This window comes from Eulemur rufifrons, chromosome 24 (assembly GCF_041146395.1).
Source record: "Eulemur rufifrons isolate Redbay chromosome 24, OSU_ERuf_1, whole genome shotgun sequence".
Taxonomy (NCBI): domain Eukaryota; kingdom Metazoa; phylum Chordata; class Mammalia; order Primates; family Lemuridae; genus Eulemur; species Eulemur rufifrons.
The window spans coordinates 34,366,556-34,389,192 of NC_091006.1; the positions used below are offsets into that span (position 1 = coordinate 34,366,556).

At 40.4% G+C, this 22,637-nt stretch overlaps 1 protein-coding gene across 1 annotated transcript; it reads left to right on the forward strand.

Annotated features, from left to right (window-relative positions):
• The first annotated feature begins 1,713 nt into the window (after nucleotides 1–1,713).
• COMMD8 (COMM domain containing 8) lies at nucleotides 1,714–12,004 on the forward strand. The gene is made up of 5 exons (XM_069457761.1): nucleotides 1,714–1,779; nucleotides 5,105–5,260; nucleotides 6,043–6,195; nucleotides 9,819–9,974; nucleotides 11,317–12,004. The coding sequence occupies exons 1-5, from the start codon at nucleotides 1,714–1,716 to the stop codon at nucleotides 11,335–11,337; spliced, it is 552 nt and encodes a 183-aa protein (XP_069313862.1). The 3' UTR covers nucleotides 11,338–12,004.
• The last annotated feature ends 10,633 nt before the right edge of the window (nucleotides 12,005–22,637 follow it).

Below are 22,637 nucleotides of genomic sequence, written 5' to 3' on the forward strand. Positions count from 1 at the left end.
TCCAACTAAATCTTGGGCCCTGATGGGTGTGTCATTTTGCCTTACTTAGTAATCTGTTAGGTGGCCTTTGGTAAGTCCTATCACCTCAGCACAGCTTCCTTTTCTCAGCAGGGGCAGTGAAGCAGGTAGACTGAGACCACCATTTCTGGACTCAGACTGGTGATTTTGCAACTACTACCTATGTGAGCTTGGAAAAGGTGTGTATTACTTCACCAAGCTTGTCGTCTCATCTGTAACACCCACCACACAAGGTTGTAGGGGGCATTAGTAAGATAAAATATATGAAGTGTTGGCCATATAGTACATGCTCAATAAATGCTTTTCTCTTCATAACTTTAATGCAATATATAAATATTAATTTTTTTCTTAAAGCAGAACTTACCCATCAATAGATTTACCAACAGAGTTAGGTTAAGTAGAAGTTTTCCAGACTCTTCATTTTAACTATTACTTGGGAAGCTCCTACTCACAAAGTATCTTAAGACAATTACATTTCAGTTAGGGCAATGAGAGTTGTACATATCACACCTGTATCAAGAACTTTTCACTGGAAAGTAGTAAAATTTTAAGTGAGGGACAGCTAAAGAAATTGCTTTCACGTGAAAATTCAGAGGAGGAAGAAATTGCTTTCACCTTCAAGAGTTGGAGCACACAGTAGAGAAAGGGCGATTGAGTTAAACCTTGAAGGATGCTACTAAGGAGTTTTTCTCTGCACAGCCCACAGAGCGAATAATTACATTCTCCTCTGTGGTATGCTTCATCGTTTTATTATTCAATTTATAAATTAGATTGTAATTATTGTTTCTGTCTACAAGCTATTATATGCTTTTGCCTGACAGGGTTGTCTTATTACCACTGAATTCTCCAGAACCTGATAAAAAATAATATTAATAGCTGTAATAATAAGAGAAATAACAGAAACGATATTTGTGCATTTGGCTCAGGCCAACGTTTAGAGTGTGGTGTTAGAGTCTGACTGATTTTAACTTCAGGCTGTGCCTCTTACTTACCTTGGGTGATTTTTAGGGTTGCCTCATAAAATACAGGACACCTAATGAAATTCAAATTTCAGATAAACAATGAGTAATTTTTTTTAGTGTAAGTATATCCCGTACAATATTTACGGCATAATTATATGACAAAATATTATTCATAGTTTATCTGAAATTTCACAATGAACTGGGCGTCCTGGATTTTTATTTGCTAAATCTGACAATCCTAGTGATTTCCCTGATCACGTTTGTTACCTGCAAACGAGGTGAAACTAGTACATTCTTTTTTGGATAATATATATATGTAAAGGCCCTCGCTCGCGTTAAACCCTTAATTTACCTTCCCAATCAACATACTTCAGTAGACACAGGTGGAAACTCTGGGCCGGCGGCCCCGGGATGGTTACCCTCCTTAGACGGTTTTCTAAAGCGTGCAGTGAAATTTCAACACGACCGTGAACAGAGTTGCGAACTGCGGTGAAAGATTTCTCAACCGGCCCCGCAAGCAACAGCAGGAGAGAGTAACAGCCACATCACGGCAAGCTCCAGCGACCTTCCTTAATCACCGGGAAAGCCACGGCCGTGTCTGCGCAAGCGCACAAGCACTTATGCCGGACCGCGCGCGGCCCCGCCCCATCCGAGCGTGTCACGTGGGCGAGTCGTAGTTACGGAGGAGACGCCAGACGTTGTCATGTGACCCAGGCCCCTGCTTCGCGCAGGGATGGAGCCGGAAGAAGGGACGCCCCTGTGGCGGCTGCAGAAGCTGCCGGCGGAGCTGGGCCCGCAGGTGAGGAGCGCGCGGGCGGCGGCGGCGGCGCGGGGCCCGGGGTGCGGGGCGGCCGGGAGCGCGGATCGGGCGGGCAGCGACCCGGACGCCGCGCGGGCTCCCCAGGGAAGAGCGGGGGAAGCTGCGTGATTCGGGCGCCCGGCCTCCCCCGGGGAGTTTGCGGGCTGGCTCGGGACGCCGCCTTGGAATTGCGGCTCCAGGGGCTTCGCGCACAGAAGCGCCGGGCAGCGCCCGCACTCCGGGGGCGGCCCACCCGCTCCCACGCGCGGCCGGGACCCGGCGACCCTGGGCTGGGCTGTGGGGTCGCCACGTAGTCCTGGAAAGCTTACGACGTGGAGTCGGTGGTTTGCAGGCTCCTCACAGACGTTCCTTTCATGCATCAAACACGCACCTCCCGAGCGATCCCGGGCACCCGGCGCGGCGCCGGGTGCCGAGCTCCCCGGATGCCCCGAGAGCCGGGTCGGAGCCAACCCTGCCCCCTGGAGGGCGAGAGGAGGAAAAAAACTTGGTTAGCGTTTGGAGGGAAGCGAATAACGGGCGACTTTAGTTAGGATGATCTCAAAAGTGACAAATCCACTGATTCCTGGAGTCTGTGAAGGAACCTGCTTGTGAGGATCTGGAAAAAGCAGCCTCATCCAGTTGTCCGCCCAGTTTTCCATAGGCTGAGCGCCCTGATGAGAGCAGGTAAAATGGTGCGTGAGACACGGCCTGTGTCCTCTTGGAGCATCTTTTGTAAGTCGCAACTTCGGTTTACAGTGGGAAAGTGTGGGAGACAGAACGGAATAACTACTGCCAGGACCAAGAAAAACACACCTTAACTCTTTTCTTTGATTTTACAAGTGAGGAAACTGAAATGTCAGCCGGAAGTTTGAGTGACTTGCCCAAGGTTGTCCAGCCAGTAAACAGCAAAGCAGCAACATGTGCACACATCTGTTGACCGTGCATTTTTTATATTTATATTTATATTTATTTTATTTTTATTGGCATTCCGCTCGGCGGTCTTCATTCCACTTCCTTCTTAGATTAGGCCTATAGTCTTTACTACCATATATGCTGATGACTTCTAAATCTCTGGGTCCAGCCAAAAGTCTCTTCCCTGAGTATCAGGCTTCTGCCACAGGTACCTCGAATTTAAATATGTCCTTGGCTGAGTTCCTCTTCTCCCCAAACTGTGGGCCTGCTACTCCCATAGCCTCATTTTCTGTTTGTGGCATCACCGCTTTTACCTACTCAGCCTGAAATCCTGGATTTCATCTTTGGCCTCTCCTTTTCGCATCTCTTTTACCTCTTTACCGCCACCATTCTGAGTGTCCTCAGCAGTTTAAGCCCCCATAATCTTTTGCTCATCAACCGAAGAGGGGGTCTGTGGGAGCGGGTGGATATGGAGGAGTGGGCCTTTTGGTCTCACCCCTCTCCTTTTCTCTCCTTACATCTCCCAACCTGTTGGCAAATTTATGGAAAAATAATGCAAATATATGAATAGGTTGCTTTCCTGTTGAGCACGGGTTAAAGTCTAGGCTCTTTTGCATTGCATTCAAGGCCCCTTATGATTAGGCTCTTACCCCACTCCCTCACCTCCCAGATTGCCTGCTCTTCCCCTGGTCAAGCAGTGTGATTTTACACTTTCATCCTACGTGTATACAGTTGCTTGTGATTAGAAATGTCCTTCTCTGCTCTTGGCCTGGCCAACTCCTTGTCCTTTGTTAATAAGACTTTGCCTTTTCCTTCCATCCTCTCTGTGCTCCTTTGTATCTTCCACAAACTTTTATTATAGCCCCTATCTTTGTAAATTGCATTTGTTTATTTATGTCTGCTTTTTTCTAATGGATTAAAACTGTGTTATGGTAGGGCCTTATTTTATTTATTCTTAGTTTCCTCATTTGTAAAATCGGAATAATAGCTCTTTCTTACCTCATAGGATTGTGGTGAGGATCATTCAGGGCTTGGTTCCTAGTTAGGACTTCATAAATGGTAACTGTTATAGTTATTTTTTCTTTGTATTTCCATTTTCTTACTTAATAACTGGAATGAAGTGTTCATTACATACTTGTGAATGAATAGAACACATATTCAAGAAAAGATAGCACTTTTTTTTTTTACTTTGAATTCTGGGTTTTGCTTTAGCATGGGGACAATATGGGACAAGATGGAATATATGTAGAGAATTTTGAATGATTTTTAAATTAAATACATTGGTTGGTTTATGGTAAATAAAAATTCTGTTTGCATAGTACATCGGGCACCATTTGGAAGTGGAAATCACCAGTTGTTCGTCCCTGTTCTGGTAGGTGTGGTGTTATAGGGAAGGAGTCATTACTTACAGTGGAGTGGAATACGTATGAGTCAGGAGAGACAGTTGGCATACTTGCTGCTTAAATGTTATTTCAAAGTTATTTGGGTTCAAATACTCCTCTTATAAGATACAAATATCCCCTGAGAACTATCACCATGTTAAATGTTTGCCTAGAACAGTGCTGGCATAGTAGGTGCTCAATATATGTTGAAGACAGGGATTGTGGGAGTAATAGTAGCAGGGATGATGATAATGAGAACGATAACAATGGCTAGCGATGTTTAAGTACTTTATATGTGCCAGGAATGTGCCAAGTGACTTGCATATGTTCTTATGTAATCCTTATGACAACATTATGAAAAGAGATGATATACTCATTTTACACTTGAGGAAACCGACACACAGAATATTTGAATAAAACTAGAAAATAGTGGAACTAGGATTCAAACTAGCTAGTTTTGTTCCCAAATCCACAGTCTTAATCACTATGTTTGGTTATATATGTGTTAGGATTTTCATCGCTGATACTAAGAGTAGAGAGCAGGGATGTAAAAGAAGAAAAGGTCCTGAGGCTTTCTCAGAATAGAGCAAAAGAAGTAAGTATGAATGTGGTGAAAATGAGGCAAAGCAAAGGCTTTGTGGATCTACAGTAAAAGACTTTGATGTAAAAGTCATACCTTTTGTTTGGTCATTGCTACGAATACAATGTTTAAGGATCCTGAGGTGAAATTTTTATGCTTACTATCTTCCTTTCAGGAATATTGGAAAAACAGTAGGTTTTTTTTTTTTCTCAATGTATAGTTTTTATAACTTACAAAATTATTTAGCTTCTGAAGGTGGACTTAATAGAAAGTCTGGGTTTTTTGTGGAGCTCTGATTTTTAATTAATAAGAATAATATTAAAAGTAGCTACGTTTTAATCTCAGCTGCTCTTGTGGATAACATGAACTTCTCCCAACATTTGTTTGCTACAAGGAAGGAGAAATATGTTTTATTTTACTTATAAGTATTTATTTCCTTTTTTCTCTCCAGCTTCTTCACAAAATAATTGATGGCATTTGTGGTCGAACTTACCCTCTCTACCAGGATTATCACAGCGTTTGGGAATCAAAAGAATGGATGAGTGTTCTAGAAGATATTACAAAATTTTTCAAAGCGGTAGTTGGTAAAAATTTATCTGATGAAGAGGTAACTTCACATTTCAATACTTTATACTAAGTAAAAAATAAATAATGCTCAGATTTTGTTTTGAGTTAATCTTTAGAGCACTATATAATACAACGACCATCATCAGCAAGTAATATATATTACATAACAACAAAAACCTCATAATTGTATGTGGAAAATCTGATTATGGAAGTTCTGGGTTTTTGCAGTTTTGTTTTTACTATTTTAATTGTGAAACATTTAAAGCATACAGAAGAAAACAGGAAGTTATATAACTGACACCTACATTCCCATTACGACGATCATACAATTGTTAACATTTTACTCCGTGTTTCGGGGGGGGTGTGTGTGTGTGTGTGTGTGTGTGTTTGTTTTAGAAATAAAACATTACACAGATAACCTAAATTCCCCCATCCCCCACCTAGATGTGCTGTCCTCACCTAGAGATCACCACTCCTGAAGGTGGTATGCGAGTTTTGTATTCTATATTGTATGTACGTTTGAATCTTTAAGCAATATATGGAAGTATTTGGGGGTGTTTAAGTGTGTAACTTGTAAGTGATAACATGTATGCATTTTAAAATGGTTTTAAATGCAGCATTGTGTTTTAGATTAATCAATGTTGATGAATGTGGATCTAGTTCATGTTATTTTAACCCCTTGTAGTATTTGATGATGGGAATTAAGATTTATTTATTTATCCCCCTACTAACAGTTATGTAATTGCTTCTTTTATTGCTTTTACATTTTAAACAGAAAGTCCCTTTCATTTATTTTCTAACCATTTATTTTTATTTTCATAGATATTTCAGCAATTGAATCAGTTGAACTCATTTCATCAAGAAGCGATCATGAAATGCTTGAAAAGTAGGAAAGATGAGATCAGGCAGGCTCTGTTAGGAGAAATAGTTGATATTTCCTCTGCGCAGCTACTGGATTTTGATTGGCAATTAAAGGTGAGAATCTATTTATGAGTATGTATGTTTTGAATTTCATTTTTTGGATATAGAGAAATTTTTTTATTTTTTTTGAGGAGGAAGGAAGGAGTTTACTTTGCTGACAAAGGAGGAAATGTGGTGGACCTTCTCATCTCAAAATCCCAAATTTCCTGAACATAGGCAGAAACACAGCTTTTAAAGGGGCTTGGCTTCAGGCCATTACTGTGGTTAACTATTCTAACCTTCCCATCTGTGTCAAAGACAAAGCCTGTGAACTCCGCCCGCTGCCCACCTGGGAGGCTGGCACTACCTGGGAGTTTTGAAAGACTTAACCTGCCTCAGGGATGCAGGCCAGGCTGAAGTTCCCGGAAGAGTGGGGGAAGTTTTCCAGGCCATTCCCTCTGGTACATATTCCCCAGTCTCAATCTTTCCCTTCCATGTCTACGGGAGGAGGGACAATGTCAAGCCACCCCTGCTGAAGTGGGGGCAGTGTTTCACACGGAAGGTTCGTACTTACGTGTGTCATTACAAATCTTTGGCAGTATATTTACAATAACAGATTACTAGGCAAAAAAAGTCATAAGCAACAACTGCAACAGTGAGGACTGACAAGACGAGGTGGACTGAAGCCTTGCAGACAATGTCCAGTACGGGGCTGGGCAGGCAAGCACCCTGCGGGCGATTGAGAGACCAGCTTCTGCAAAGTCAGAAATCATATACAGATGACAGATCCACAGAAGAGGCCATAGCCTGGGAAATCCTCACTAAGGAGTTGTCTCTCCATGCTATAGGCCGAACAAATAATCAAAGAGAGGTTGGCAAAAAAAATACTGATATTTTCATTTGTCCCCTTCCTTAAACAGTTACTTTAGATCGCCTAAAGGCTGGCCCTCCACTGGGGCTTGGTTCTCTTCTTCCATGGGACACCTCTCCTCTGGTATGATGGACCCAGAGTTTCATTTCTGACAACTTCAGGGAGGCACCTGGAAGGGTTTCTTCCACTTCTTTGTTTCCCGCTGGGGTGGGGTCCTGAAGGAGGCAAACGCACGCAGAGTGGTAGCGCCTGACCCACTCACCCGGCATGTGGCGTCACCCTGCTTTTTCCTCGTGGTTTTATTACCATACTTGCCTTGGGGTGCTGGGAAGGGTCTCTCATAAATTGTTTCTTAGGGGCTTAACTAAAGCCTGCTTCTGAGGGACATCCGTGTTCAGAGGGGGACAAACAGCAATACCCTATTCTACTTTTCTGTGATGCAAAAGCATGTCCATATTGCTTTGTGTGCAGGAGGGAGCCTGGGAACATCCTGAGCACCTGTGGGATCATCGAGTCCACTCTGTGGAAAAGGCCCACCAAGTTCCCACTGGGGTCCACTCTCTTTTATAATATTGTATGTCTACAATTTGTTATTTCAAGAATATATTGTCCCGAGGAAAATCAAAGATAGATGAAACTCCATCTTCTGTGTTGACTTGGGTATAAGTACAATCCAGCATCCACATCACGTGTGTAAGAACATGACCTTGAGAATAAATTTAACTAGACCTATAAATCATTAAATACCATAAATGGTGGGGCAGTACATCTTCCACATATATTTTTGGCTACAACTTTCTAGACTTTGTAGATTTCTTGAGATTGGTAAATGTGATCCTACCTCTAGGAGGAAAATTTATAATGTGTTATTAAAACTGTAGTTTTGAAAACATTTTGAACAGAGTCAAGATCAGGATGGTTCATAAGGAACAATTTCAGACCAACTTTTTGTCCTTTATGTGGTACGTACATCAGTAGATGAAGAGAAAACAAATGTATTTTTTTTTTTCCTTAATTTTAGCATGACCCTGGCTAAACTGCCTTATGTTGTCTTTGTAGATTAAGTGGAGAAAAATGTGGGAAAATAATAGTAGGTAGGTTCAAAATTGGATGAATTTGTGTTAGCTGAGAAGAAGGTTCCTGTGGCTCTTGCTTTGGCCCGGTCTTTAACATTTGTACGAATACTGTGCTTATCAAATTTGAGGGTGACACAAACCTAGAGATATATTAAATATATAATATAAATATATAATCAAAATATAAAATTATTTTACAGCCGGTTGCAATGATGGACTAAATAAACAAATAAATGAATCAGGGATAACCTAGGTAGAGGAGTTTTCATTTAAATAAAGGTTTTATATTTTCATAAATATAGAAGACAAGGGAGAGATGTTAATAGTAACATATATGATAACTAGCAGTTGTTTTGGTTCACCAAAGTGTAGCTTGATTGATGTTGATCCAGTCTTGTGTTTTGTTGGTAGAAATGCAGTTTTTCAAGGGGTAGTTCTAATATATTCTGTTTTCAACTGTTCCATCTTTTTAGTTTAATAGTCCTTTTAGTTCTGGCTGCCAAACTTAAGAGATATTTAAACAAATTGGAACCCAACAAGAAAGGAATGACCAGGAACTTAAAATCATGGTATGTGAAATTCCTATGGAACACTCAGACCACGTACCTAGAAAAGATAAAACCTAGTGACATTTACCTTTAAAAAACTAAAAGTCCTATGGATGGGGGAGTATATGTAGGTTTTGTGGCTCCAGAGACTGGAGAAAGGCTTAGGTATATCATTTACAAAAGATGGATTCAATTTTAATCTAGGGAAAAACTTTTTAACAACTACAAGTGTCTGGAAATGATTTTAACCCCTTCTTGAGGTAGCACGCTCCCCATCATTGGTGGTATTGAAGCATAGGCTGAGAAACCATTTATTGGGAATATTGAGGAGAAGAATTATCCCTGTGGTGGACAACCTGAAAGTGATACTTCAAAATCTCAGATATCATGGGTCCTGTTTTGGGGTAAGAGAAAGGAGGTAAGGATTTGACTCTGTAGTGTGTTTACCACAAGGCAGATATTTTGAATTCTTTTGTCAGGAACGGTATCCTTTACCTTTGCATAAGTAATTTTTTTGCGAGTGGTGGCACTCCAAAAGAGATTCTGTTCTTGTGGGTTTTTCTGTCTCAGATTCCAGGAAAATTGAGTTTCCCTTTGGCACCTGCTGGTGAAGCTTTAGTGTTTGTTTCCAGAAGTATCAGTACCAAACATTTGGTTCTTCCAATTCCTCTAGGATACACTCCAGAGACAAACTAAGAAGTGAGGTAAATGTGTTGTTTTTTTGTTGAGTGGCTCTAATTGAAGATCATATCTTGATACCATATTTATCAGTGGTTTGGTGGATAGCTGATCATGAATTAAGCATCTCAATTTCTGAGAGTTTACCAATATTTTTAATGTCATTTATTGTACATGAAGTTTCATCTTGGTGTCTTTAATCTTCTTTAAGAATTCTCTGTTTCTTGCTGCATTGGGTCTGGCTACCTCCTGCCACAGAACTGCTGCCTGGTCATCTTTTTTTGCTCCCCACTTCCTCCCTTTTATTCACTCTCCTTTCCCTTTTATTCTTTGAGTATGTGAAGAATATTTGAAGACTGTTTGAAGACCATTAAACATGGGTTTAATTTGTTTCTTCTACCTTTCCCTGTACTTGACAGCAAATAGGAATACTTTTTTAAAAATGTACCATTATTACGTTCAGATGCATATTTAATATAGTCCTTTTTACCATTTATTAATTACTGTTTTCCTCATTTTAAACAGCTTGCACTTTCTAGCGACAAGATTGCTGCATTACAAATGCCACTTTTAAATCTCCATCTAGATGTAAAAGAAAATGGTGAAGTAAAACCGTATTGTATTGAAATGAGTAAAGAAGAGCTGCAGAATCTCATCCATTCCATGGAAGCAGCTAATAAGGTATTTATTTTAGTTTTGTTCTATGATTTAAATGTTTAAGTTTTGATTGATACCCTTAGAGCAGTCTAAGAAAACTCATAGTTCACTTTTAATGTTTCTTTTTTTTCCTCCTGATACTTTGTTAAGCACAGAAAATACTTTGGCATGCTCTGATCTCTAGTTTTAGATATTAATTATAACCTGTAATGTTCATTTACTTAGTTTTAGCATAATGTATCAAGTAGTTATATTTGAAAGAATAATAGCGCTATTCTAACAGCTGAATTTGTTTTGCTTTAGTGCTCACTGGTGATAAAAATAAAATTTTTACCTTGGGACCATGAAATTAGTTGATTCTGAAGACTTTTCATGATTAAAAAATATCAGGATCCTGAAAAAAAGTGGCTTATTTAAGTGGACACATAATAGAAAATTGCTTTTCTAATTCTCTAAGTAGGGGAAACAAAATACGGCTTGTAGTTATTATGACAAAATCAGGCTGAGACAAAATAGAACTAATGAATGTCCAAAAACTTCATACTTACAACAGGGAGGCTAAATAACAGTAACCACGCCTAGTGTTTAACAAATGAGAAAAATAATATTTAAACAGTAGAAACCTGCTCTGAGGGGAGACAAAAGTAACTCTATAGGCGTGTTCCTTCACTGTTGCGCAGCATTTTGTCCAGTGATCTCGTCTCAGTTATTCTTAACCAACCTCTCTTGCCCCTGATCACTCTTCTTCCTCCCGCCTTTTTAAAACCCTCGTAAACTTCAGTTTCTTTCCATACTCTGAACTTCATCGAATATTTTGGTGTCTTGATGACCGGTCCACACAGCCAGTAACCTGAGTGGCAGCTCCAGCCAGGCCGCGCGGCCGGGTGGGGCTCGGTGCGCGAGTGTGTGCGGGCGTGAGCGGGGGTGCGTGGGGGTAGGCGGGGGGGGGGGGGGGGGGCGTGTGCGGGGGCACGTGGGGGTGGGCGGTCGTGAGCGGTGGTGTGGGGGGGGGTGCGCGCGGGCGTGTGCGCGCAGGGAGTGTGCGGGGGTGCGGGGAGTGTGTGGGAGTGCGGGGGGGGGGGTGCGCGGGGAGTGTGCGGGCGTGCGGGGGAGGGGGGGTTGCGGGGAGTGTGCGGGAGTGCTGGGTGGGGGGAGGGGGTGCGCGGGGAGTGTGCGGGGGTGCGCGGGGCAGCTGGCGTGAGCGCTCACGGAGTCCGACCTGGTCCTGGTCCGGCAGGGCTGTGCCTGCGGTCACCGTGCGCTGCGTGCTCCGTGCCCTTCGTCAGAGATTTGGAAGCGTTGTGTTTCGTGCACACCAACGTCAGTCCGGTATAACCTGTTACTCCCCCTCACCGTGTGTCTGCAGGTGGTCCTGCAGTTGAAATAGCTGGAGGTGGCAACACCGGCACCGTCAGATTTCACTGCTGCGCGGCTACGCAGAGGATGCCGAGTGCCCAGAAACCCCGCGACCGCCGACTGCCGCACTGGGCTGGGAAGGCGGCCGTGCTGAGAATACGAAGATAAAAGTTTATCGATATCTCTGAAGAACAGGAAATTACATGGTTGACAGGAAATGCTAAAATGAAAGATGAAAAATCTATAGTAGCTGTTTATATTTTCATAACGATTGTTTTGCCTCATTTATTAAATATTTGCAAGATCTTTGTAGATATATACTTTTATTGAAAGCAAAAAATAGGTTCTAACGTAATATAAACATACAAAGCACAGATATACTTGAATATTGCTTGATTTATGTGAATAGCAAGGACATATATTATGGATATATAATTTGTGATATTTTAAAAAATTACTTTGTAAAAGAATGTATAAGCTGCATATATAACTCAGGAGATTACATATTTTATATTTCAAAGGAAAGATTATAAAATTAAAATATCTTGGAGAACAGCTCTTCATCAGACGTGAACAAGAAAAAATACTCCAAATTTGTATGAACAATCTTGAGTTTATGAATTCTAGAAACTAAAATCTAGACTACGGAAAGATGAAAATAACACTTGTTACTTCTGCATTTCTGTGTCTGATTGGGAGACTGCTCTTATAAAAAGAAAAGATATCATTGTATATATATTCAGATATCAAATAAGACTATATATAGGTTCATTTTTGTTATAAGCTCTTCGCTTTTGGATATTAACAAATTCATTGGAAAACCATTTTTAACCTCAGTTAACTTTAAAAACAAGCATTGTGAACAAATAAAAATGTCTTATTTTTATGTATTGCTTTATTTCAAATGACTTTTTACGCGACTCACTAGTCAATAATACATAATTAATTGATGCCTACTATTTGGAAGCTTTATGACTCATTAGAGCATGAGACTATGCTTTGAGGTGTCCAGAGCAGTTACTACTGTTCTCATCACACAGATGAAGATAGGCTTAGAGAAAAAGCAACTAGAAAAAGGCATTTTGGAGACAATTGCACAAATGTGAATAAGGACTGGGCATTAAATATCAAAGAATTATTGTTTTTATTAGCTAAGATAATGGCATTATGGTTAGCTTTTTTAAAATATCCATAATTTATAGAAATATGTATTAATGAAATGACATATAAGATTTGCTTTAAAATATTTTAGGAGAAAACCCTACAGCTGATCAGATGAGGGAAGTGTGACTTGACAGTTGTAGACTTTTGATATTTGCAGAGTCTGGGCGGTGGATAGGTTTGAAATTTTTCAGAATTAAAAAAAATACTTAAATGATGCAGTGGATTTCGATGTGCGATAACTTGGACACTAGTGACAGCACAGATACGGTGACTGCACAAACACATACGCGTCTGTCTGCAGAAGAACCTCTTGTGTATGACAAAGACCTACTCAATTCTGTCAGGGCACTGTTATACTCGTTTTGTAGTTACTGTGAATGTTTGGATATGCTGGCTTGCCCTAATGTCATTTATTTAGCTGGTTTCCTCATCGAAATTGTAATTTTCTCTGAGGCTGTGAAGATTTCTTCAATATCTTTACCCTAGTCTTTCCCCGTTGCCCTTGCATGGTTAAATGCGTTGAATTAATAGACACTTTATTTTTCTTTGTTTAGGAAGATGTTGGATGCTAAACACGTATCTTAAGCTTCTTATTGACATAGCATAATCCTAAACTTATTTCATATATATCTATTCCTTTTCTAAATTTAAATGAAACAGAATGGCCATTTATTTCTCCCATTGTATAACATAATCTTCTGGAAATAGTAGCTGGTATAGGATGCCTCAAAAATCCCTGTAACTCTACAGGGTGAGGATCAACTTCTGAAGTGGTGATTCTCAGTTATTTCGTGAGATGAATGTTAAAGTCATCCCCAGGGTAGAAAGTAGATTTTTATTAAAAAGCTATTTTACTAATCATCAATTGATAAATAAACTTCACACTTTTGGTCTGTTCATTATTTTATTGTCAACACATTCTTTCTGAAGGGAGAGAATGAGTTTGGGGATTGGAGGTCTTCAAATGAGAAAGACTGACAAATAGGCCAACTCTAATATTTGTATTTACAGTGGAGATTTTAAAAGAAATTTGACACAATGCACCTCACAAATGGATGCTATACGTCAATTTTAGGCATGATTTTTGAATACAAGGAGTCTGTTCATTTCTTCTTTTTTCTCCTAATATATAAACACTCCTAATGTTCAAATGTTTGTAAGACATGTTAAAGAATATTTTTGTAAAAAAAAAAAAAAAAATCAAAGTGGTACAGAAACAAGCTCCTGGAAAAGTGCTGGTATCTTCTTTTTTTTTTTTTTTTTGATTGTTGAATAATTCTGCAAAGAATTTCTTCCAAATAAAGGGATTTAGCTTTGTATTAAATTTTACAATAAAAGCTCTCAAATGATAGATTCAAAATTCTAAACACTTTTAAGGATTATAAAAAGATATGCCTGAAATCTTGCATGTTTTAAAACATAGTACAAAGTAAGCTTTTTATATGTAGGCATTTTTAATTAAAAAAAAGTTTTATTGATGTTTTCGGAATAAACGAGCTAACATAAATTGTACATATTTACAGCAATAAACTACATTTTAGAAGCTGCACAACGACTTTTTTAAGTATAGCTGATGGTTTTGGACACCAGCCCTCAAATGCGTTTTCTTTCTTTCATTTGCTGCAACATTTAAGATCTTGTAGTACCAAAGCAAAGAAAAGAGCAACTCATTTTATAGCAAAGCCACACTTTAACAAAAATATCGAGTGAACTACAGTCCTGTGACTGTTAGGTATCTGTGAGTCCTGAAATAGAGCACAAGCGATTCTTGTGTCCATACCTGATTGCATGTAAATCGATTTTGCATTTTACAAGAATACATGATTACTCAAGGAATGATTAAGAATAGAAAAAGGCCATGAAGGGTAGAAGGGTCAGGAATCAGAGGCCACTGAACAGTTTCTTTTTCACTGATTCACTGCTTAGAGGGAAATCAATTTCTTCTTTCGTGTGTATAAATCACAGTCTACAGGCTTCATGGATTTTATCCACGGATAGTTTTTGGGATAACAAACGCATAACACCACATACCTTAAGCACATACAAAGGAATTAATGAAACAGTTAGAATATTCAAATCCCTAACAGAAAGGGTACAATCAACCACATACTGTACTAAATTTTGCTTTCCAATGTAAAAAGCAACTACAGAAAATCACAAGTTTCATTAGACAGAACAGCAATTTCAATCAGAAAATGCAGCATATAGTGATACAAAATAGAAAACTTGAATTATAAAAGTAAGGAGTCCACCTTTTCCTTTCTTGGCATTTGTTAAACCTGTCCTGTTACATTAAAATTTCTACAGGTTTTACAGAAATACTCATTTTTGCCATTTAGCTTCTTTAGTGGTCTGGTAGGTATACAAAAGTATTACCTGCTTATATGTAAGAAAGCAAATGCTTATGGCAAAAGAGCATTAAAATATTGTAATTTGTGTTCCTTTGCAATGAAAGCGTTTCTGCCTGCTGAAAATAAATACGGAGAAAGAGATTCTTTTATGTACAAGAACTATGTGATACCAACCAGGATATGAATTAGCTAAATCATGTTTGGGAAGAGGGTAGATAGCAAATTGATACGTGGTTTCAAAACACAAAGAATAAAACATTTAACATCTAACATATTTGGTGAGTTTAGCATAACGGATTTTGAGAGGCAACAGAAGGCATGCATTTCTTTCTGTGTATAGCACCTGCTTTAGAAAGCCCCAGCTATTTGGCACAGAATGCTGTGAATTAAAGTAGCGGGAGATTGGTTTGGAAAGTTTAGCTAATTTTTGGATTCAGTCAAGTTTTAGATGAGGTGGTAGCCAAAGAGGTGTTCCATTGCTGGCAGGAAAGTCATTTCCTATTCTTTAGCCCGAACGAGTCCTGCTTTCCCCAGCCCGACCACTCACTCACTGTAGAAAGGTCTTTGCCTCAGGGTCAGCTCCCTTGGACGAAGCCAAGAGGAGGTGAAATAATTATTCAGAGATGATGATCAGCCAGGAGAATCTTCCAGGCAAGCCACCCTCAACCCGGTTGCTTTTCTCTCAAAAACAGTTTTATTTGTGTTTAACCAATACTACCCAATTTTCATTTCCATTAACCTTTTCAATGACAGGGCCACCGCTGTTTCACCTCAGCCATTAGGCTCCCGTCATGAGGGCATGATATGCTGCCTGGTGGTTAAAAAGAAAAAAATTTAAAAATGTCAAAAAAAAAAAAAAAATTGGGGTCCTTGTAAACATTGAAATCATTTAGAATTTCCAGAACCCCAAGCCGTCCTGGCTGTGTGATAACGCCACATGGCAGTTTTTATCCAGAGAGTTGCTGGCCCTCTGTAAGGTAAGGAGCTGGGCAGCACAGGCAATAGAGCCAGGTGTAATCACGAGCATTCCCTTCTTGGGAGAGTTCCGGACATTCCGAACATGAAAGAGCACTTGAATGTATCATTCAGTTTTCCAGGACACTGCAGTGAGTGACAATAACCAAGGAGCTTCCCCCAAAATGTCTCAGAGGCACTGTTGCAAAATTTCAAGCTTTATCCAGTATTTAAAAAAGATGTAGGAAACGGATCGACAATGAGTTAATTAGCTTAAAAAAGGAAAAAGCAGGGCCAGTACAGTGGCTCATGCTTGTCATCTTAGCACTCTGGGCAGGGAGATCACTGGAGCCCAGGACTCTGAGGCTGCAGTGAGCTGTGATGAGGCCGCTGCACTCCAGCTGGGATGACAGAGCAAGACCCTGTCTCAAAAAAAAAAAAAAAAAAAAAAAAAGCAGCAGCAGCAGAGACGCTGCAGTTGAGTGTACCAGCGTATTTGGGACTATCAGGTAGAAAAATACCTTATCTAGTAAAACTGGGATGGCTTCTTGCCACTCTAGGGTAAGGCTTACAAATGATATCTTTCTTTTATGCAAATAAGTAAATACTACACCTAACAACAGAACAGGAAAGTTCACAATTGAAGAGGTGGGGGCAGAAAATGCCTTTCCTTGCACACTTATTCTACGCGGGCTTGAGAAGCAGCGGTGAATGTCAAGAACTGTCCATCCCGCTTGGATTGTTCTAAACTTTCTATTTATATCTTGGCAGAATGATAAGCCCTCATGGGAGAAATAATAATAAATTTTGAAATGGTTTACAATTAAGACTGAAGGGGGGGCATGAATAAACAAGTTTGATAAAAAAGAATTGATACAGTGTGTGAATTCACCATATTACAACTATAATGTAAGGAGATGGCCTTGTCTTCAAACTCTGGTGTAGATCATGTAAATTTCCACAAATTTGAGCTAATTATTCTTATTTCCACTTTTTTGGGAAATAAGTTGGGAGAGAGAAGGTTTATGTAAACACATGTACTCTTTACATATGCGACGGAAAAGCTGAAAAGAAAAATAACCCAAGGCGATTCAGAGGTGGTTATTATGATTTACAACCTGCCTCCAAAGCCCTTTTAAAGGCAATGGGAGTAGGAATTTGGGAAAATCATTAAAATTTGTTGTTTTTGTGAATTCAATGAAAGATATGCAATATAAGTCCAAAGAAGCCAAAGCTTTCAGCTGTTTGTGGGTAAGACAGCTTATGAGGTCTGGAAAGGTTAGAACGAGGAAGAATAAAGGAATCAATTTCACTGGGTTAACAGGAAGCAGAGCCGTATACGGCGTGGGAAGCAATGAAGACAGAAGTCATCTATTTTACACAAGCCAAATTTGCAAAATGGACACACGTATCATGTTTTTATAATTTGAACCTACAGAAAATTACACTGGGAAATGTCTCCCCTTCCCTGTTTCTCTCCAAAAGGAAACCCAGGAGGAGGTGAGCGCAGGCAGCAATACAGATGGCTCCTGGTCATCCTCTGGCTTTCGAATGGGGCTGTTTCAGGCTAAGGAATCTGTGACCCTGTGTACCTAAGGCAAATGAATAACATTACTGGGCCTCTCTTTTATTGATTTACTTTCATTGGTTTGTTTTTCCGTTGTCTACAGGACAGGAAAGACAGGTAGTGTTGCTCAAGAGAAGGATTTTCTTTCCCAAATGGTTCAGAGATACACCTACTTTCCCACACTGAATTCTGGCTGAAGCCTTAATGTTCAGTTGCTGGTTGCTCCAGGCTGTTTAAAGTACCTAGGGGCCACTCAGGAATGGTTGCGAGTCCCTTGATACACCAAGGGCTTTTGAATTAGGGAAAAAAAAAAAAACCCAAATCAAACAAACAAAAAGCCCAAACAACTGTTAGACCTTTTCAATTCTAATAGGAAATTCCTTCTATAAGAAATGTAATAACAAACACAAAACTCTTTACCTTATCCTTCCAGGGACTTAGTATTTTCTGGTTTGCAATTCTTTTATTAAAAAGGATTTCTTCTCAAATGCTTGCTTGTGAAATTGCAGCCTCCGACAATTAAATTTTCTATCAGTTTGGTTGATTTTAGTTATTATCTAAAAAAATCATGGTTAAAGTGGAAGCACAATGTGTCCTGGACCTCGTCATTGACCGACCCGATTAGTTCAAAGAAGGCATTTTTCTCATTCAATTGGTGGTGAACCGTAGTCGGCACATTTTAGAAGCAAAATGTCTCACAGTGATGGCCCACTGAACTCCACTGGCACTTAAAATATAGGCACAAAAAAGTCCTACCTTGCTAAGCTCTTACCTCCAAGAAAGACACTGTCCACTCTAAAACATTACTAAAATACCAGTGTGTGTCCCTGCTTGCTTGGCTTTTCTGAATTTCTGCAGATCCCATCATCCAGACTGCCAGTCTGCATGGGAACACATCTGTGGCGTCATACCCCATCATTCTGAAGACTTTTTCAAGAATACCAGCACTTGGGAGAAATGTGTTGAGAACATTTAGTTACCAGACTCTCATTTAAGCTTAACTAGCAATATCGCATGTATCCTTATCCTCAGTCGAAAAATACTTGTTTTAATTCTCAGTTTATACCAATATTTCTCTTTACTTTAAAAAAATAATGACGTGGTCACCTCTGGATCTTTCGGGAATGAAGCAGCCAGTTGGTATTATCAAGGTCATTTACTGTCCCCTCCTTTGCTCCTTCCGTCATTTGGACGTGTGACTGTTTACCCTGATCAAACCCATACCTTCACTGCTGTTTGTATTAGAAGTTCTGGGAATCGCTGTGGAGCGGAAGGAGTTAGAAGAAGCTAAAGCTATTGGTGCAAACGAATTTCCTTTGGATTACCTGTGGACTTTGCATTCCTGACCCCTCAACAGCGTGGATAATTCGGTACATGAGTAGCCACGAATGACTGATAAGACAAATCAACTTCTCACGACACAGTCCGGGGGCAGCTTGCGCAGTCCCCGTTGCTGCTGGTGCGCTGTTCCCCAGCCCCACGGGCTTGCAGCCTCCTCCCAGGGGCTGTCCCTGTCAGCGTGGTGGGGGCAGGAGGCAGTGATCACAGACGCCTGGCTATGGCTTGCAGCAGAGATACACAACTGCACACATAAAATGGCAGAGAAAGAGCAAGAGCTAAAAAGATTCCGGTTTGGGCCCAAATCACTAGTCAATTCACTTCATGAATAAAAGCAAATGCCTTAGAAGCTTACGTTATTTACAATGCTCAGGTTTTTCAAACATCCACCCAAAGCTGAGGACCACCACGCGACACGGAACGGTTCAATGAACTATGTACAGAATTTACAAGGAAGTTTACACAATATTCTACATTCCGTTAACAAATTAACCTTTATGTTGACTGTTTGCTCTTAGGAAACAGATACATTTGTTTTTCTGTCCTCCTCACCCCAGTAACTGCTGATTGAACCAACACAAGCGAATGCTCACACATTCCTTTTTCCTCCCTCCTGGGCTATATATTTTGTTTAGGAAAAAAAACTGGTGGCACATAACCCTTTGGTAAGATACTATTCAAAACTGCCCATATAAGAAATCTTGGAGATCATTTCCTTCTAGAAGCATTATAAATATATCTTTTGTTGTTGTTGTTGTTTAACTTGGCAAATTGTAATCGAGCTCTTTCTTAAATGAATATTTATAAAATAGTCATTGATTTTAGAAAGATGGGATTTAGTCAACATTTCTATGTATTTTACATGATGTTTTTTTTTAAGGAAAGCCTATCCTTGGACCCTTAAACCAAAGTTTATTCTCTGCACCACATTTTTCTCTTTGCATTTTCAATATCCTTCACTGATTGTAACGCACAATAAAGATGGCATGTATGGAAACACGTATCACTCAGTCAGCAGGATTACCAACCAGGCTGCTGTCTCTATTTGGCAATGTAGAAGATAGAGGCAATGGTCCTGGATAAGTCAAGCCAAAAATATGTCTTTACTTGTCCCTTTGCCTCACAAAGCTGGTAAGTGCGATGCACAGGTCACCCCTGATATTTAAAGCCAAGGAACGTGATTGGAAGGAATGAATGTGTAGTCGTCACCGTAAAGTGAACGATGGCGTTTCTGCTGGGTCGACACAGGTTAGGTCTGTGACACAGTTTATGCCGCGGTTTATGAACTGTGACCATGGGGGTCCCTGGACGTGACTGTGGCACAAGAGAGGGAGTCCATACAGCTCTCAGCCCCTGCTGCCACGTAAGTGATGTAGGGGATTATGGCTATTTTCACGGTAGAAAGAAAACGATCCAGTCACGGTTAAACAGTGATCCCTCTAATGTAATAATCTGAATCTTCCACGAATGGGGACCAGTGTTGAGGGCACTTAAGATTGTCTAACAACTTTTGTGTTTTATAAACATTATTTTGGGTAAGACAAGGGAGACAGCTAGAGAAGGAAGGATTTTCCCCCATGTACTCTTCAGCCCTGGAAGGGGAGGATCTGGCCAGGAGCGGGGCCAAGGAGAGAAGGATTTGGCCAGAAGGTGTTCAGAAGGAAGCAGAGACAGAGGTCGTTAGCCAGAAATATGGTCGGGTCTCCATTCTCCTGGCTGCCATGATTTCTAAAATCACAGCTAATTACCAAAATCTGCATAATGGTGACAGTGACCTCTCTACTGCCCAGGAAGGAAGATGGCGGCACCATGATGTGCCTGATGGGGAGATTCAAGATTAATAATTTTACATTTTACAAAGGTTAAGATATGAGTTCAAAATCTTATTTTTTTCCCTTAGAAGATGGTTGATGTCTAGAACTATAGCATCAAAATCTTTAGATTTTTAAAGGCAAGATAAAAATAAAAATACAAATTTGCTCATTTTTTTCAAGAAGTATTATCTAAACAGATAAATGAGGAGACACTCTTTTCTTAAGGAGCATAGATTACAGACATTTTTGATGTATCATTTCATCTTTAAAAGCTTTTTAAAAAGCTTTGACATCAGAGTGATTCATTTCTGTTAGGCATCAGCCCCCAATTTCCCTTCCTGTGTTTAAAATAAATGGCTGTATGGTGGTTCCTGGGTGGTCGCTGGGAATGTTAACCTCACCATCACTGACATGGCCACATGCCAGTCCCTTTGGGCATTTTACGATAGCGTAGCCTCTCACCCTGCCAAAGGGCTGAACGGAGTCCAAATGGATGATTTCATACCCAGAGGCTGGAGATTTCTTTGACCAAGGAAGTGTGAGAGGATACAACTGAAAACCTAAATGAAAATGTGGTCCCTATAACCCTACAGATTTCTCCTGAAACCACTGAGATCATTTTTCCAATTAAAGCAGAGTATTTATATTCTTACTAGTGTATATTATCTTTAGCCATAACTTCATTTATTTTGAAATTCCCTTTTCCTTTTGCTTTCTAAAAGAATAACTCACAACTCTTCTCCTCAGTAAGAATTCAGCCTTATCTTTCCACTTAAGACTGTAATTTCCAGCAGCTGATGCTATTGTAAACATGGACCCTCATCCCAGCCTTCGGGAGAAAGCCAGATCATAAGAAGAAGCCAACATCCCTATTATTACCTCAACTCTTACTTTACATCCACGGATCAGTTTCCAAATTGCCTCCATCACTGGTTGGTCAACTTATGGTTTTATTCAGCTTTGCAAATAAACACAAGGAATTTCTAGATACTCAGGCTGAGAAAAAAACAACAAGCTTTCAATGACACAATATGCGAAGAATCTCAACTGTAGCTGGTGGGACATGGTTAGAATCATGTTGGGCTGCTGAAGGATGTCCCTTCTGTGAGAACCATGACCGAGAGCAACCCATGAGCAGAGAGAAGGCAGAGCCGCAGTGACAGCAACGGAATGCGTATACAGACCCTATATAAACCATAGGGTCTATTGTTTAGGGCCTGGTGTGCAAATGTGAAGGACCAGTGCTTTTGTCATTGTTGATGTTTTTATCTGTGGTTTTGCGGTTTTCAAGGTTTTCTTTAAAATCTGGAGGGGAATGATAACCAACACGCGGGGTGTGTATTTCCTGAAGCATTCATTCTGGTCTGGAACGCAGAGCTCAAAGAGCAGAGCCATAAAGTGCTTAGCTGAGGCCTGTGTGACTGACTGTCACCATTAGATACTGCTCTCTCGAAGGCAAAGAAATATATACTATTTGATTTAAGATTCGGCAGTTCAGACAACTGCCCAGGCACCCTTTTCACAGCACATAAATCTTGCCTACCTCATGGAAAGGGCAATATTTTTCCCAAGCAAAAATTGCTCACCATTCCCTTCCTTGAAGCTCTCACCACCTCCACCCCTACCCCGCCTCTCTCTCACATTCTCTGGAGTGGGAACTATGGAAAGGAGACGATAGGGTGGCATGGAGGGATTCCAGGCTAATGAAGGGAATTCAGGGCTGCTCCTTTGAAATGGCCAGTTAGAAAAATGATCACCGCCCTCCCAAACTCCTTCCTCTCAAGTAAAAGAGAAAAAATGTTCTCAATGGCTACTAGGTTTACCAGATTGGATTCTAATGTTAATGTAGAATTTGCTGGAACGTCTGAGAAAGAAGCATTTTTCAGAACATCCAGCGTGACGTGACGTCCAGGTGACAATGGCAGGTGGGTTTGCATAACCTTGACCGGCTCTTGCCCATCCTTCCCCCCTCTTCCCCAGAGCTGAGAGCCCTTCTGCAAGGACTTGGGGGACTTAAGGGTGGAGGGGGTCTTCCTTCCTTTTCTAGCTCCTGTTTGTTTTTCTTCCTGGAAATCTGTAACTTGTCAATGGCTTTGTTTTTTCTTCTGAGATCCTGGAAATTGTGGTTGTGGTTTTTTTTTTT

Bases quoted from the DNA above. Each gene is read 5' to 3' on its own strand.
- COMMD8 (XM_069457761.1), top strand. From the start codon at position 1,714: ATGGAGCCGGAAGAAGGGACGCCCCTGTGGCGGCTGCAGAAGCTGCCG. The intron at 6,196-9,818 runs GTGAGAATCTAT...CATTTTAAACAG, and splicing joins ATTTTGATTGGCAATTAAAG to CTTGCACTTTCTAGCGACAA. The intron at 9,975-11,316 runs GTATTTATTTTA...GTGTGTCTGCAG, and splicing joins CCATGGAAGCAGCTAATAAG to GTGGTCCTGCAGTTGAAATA.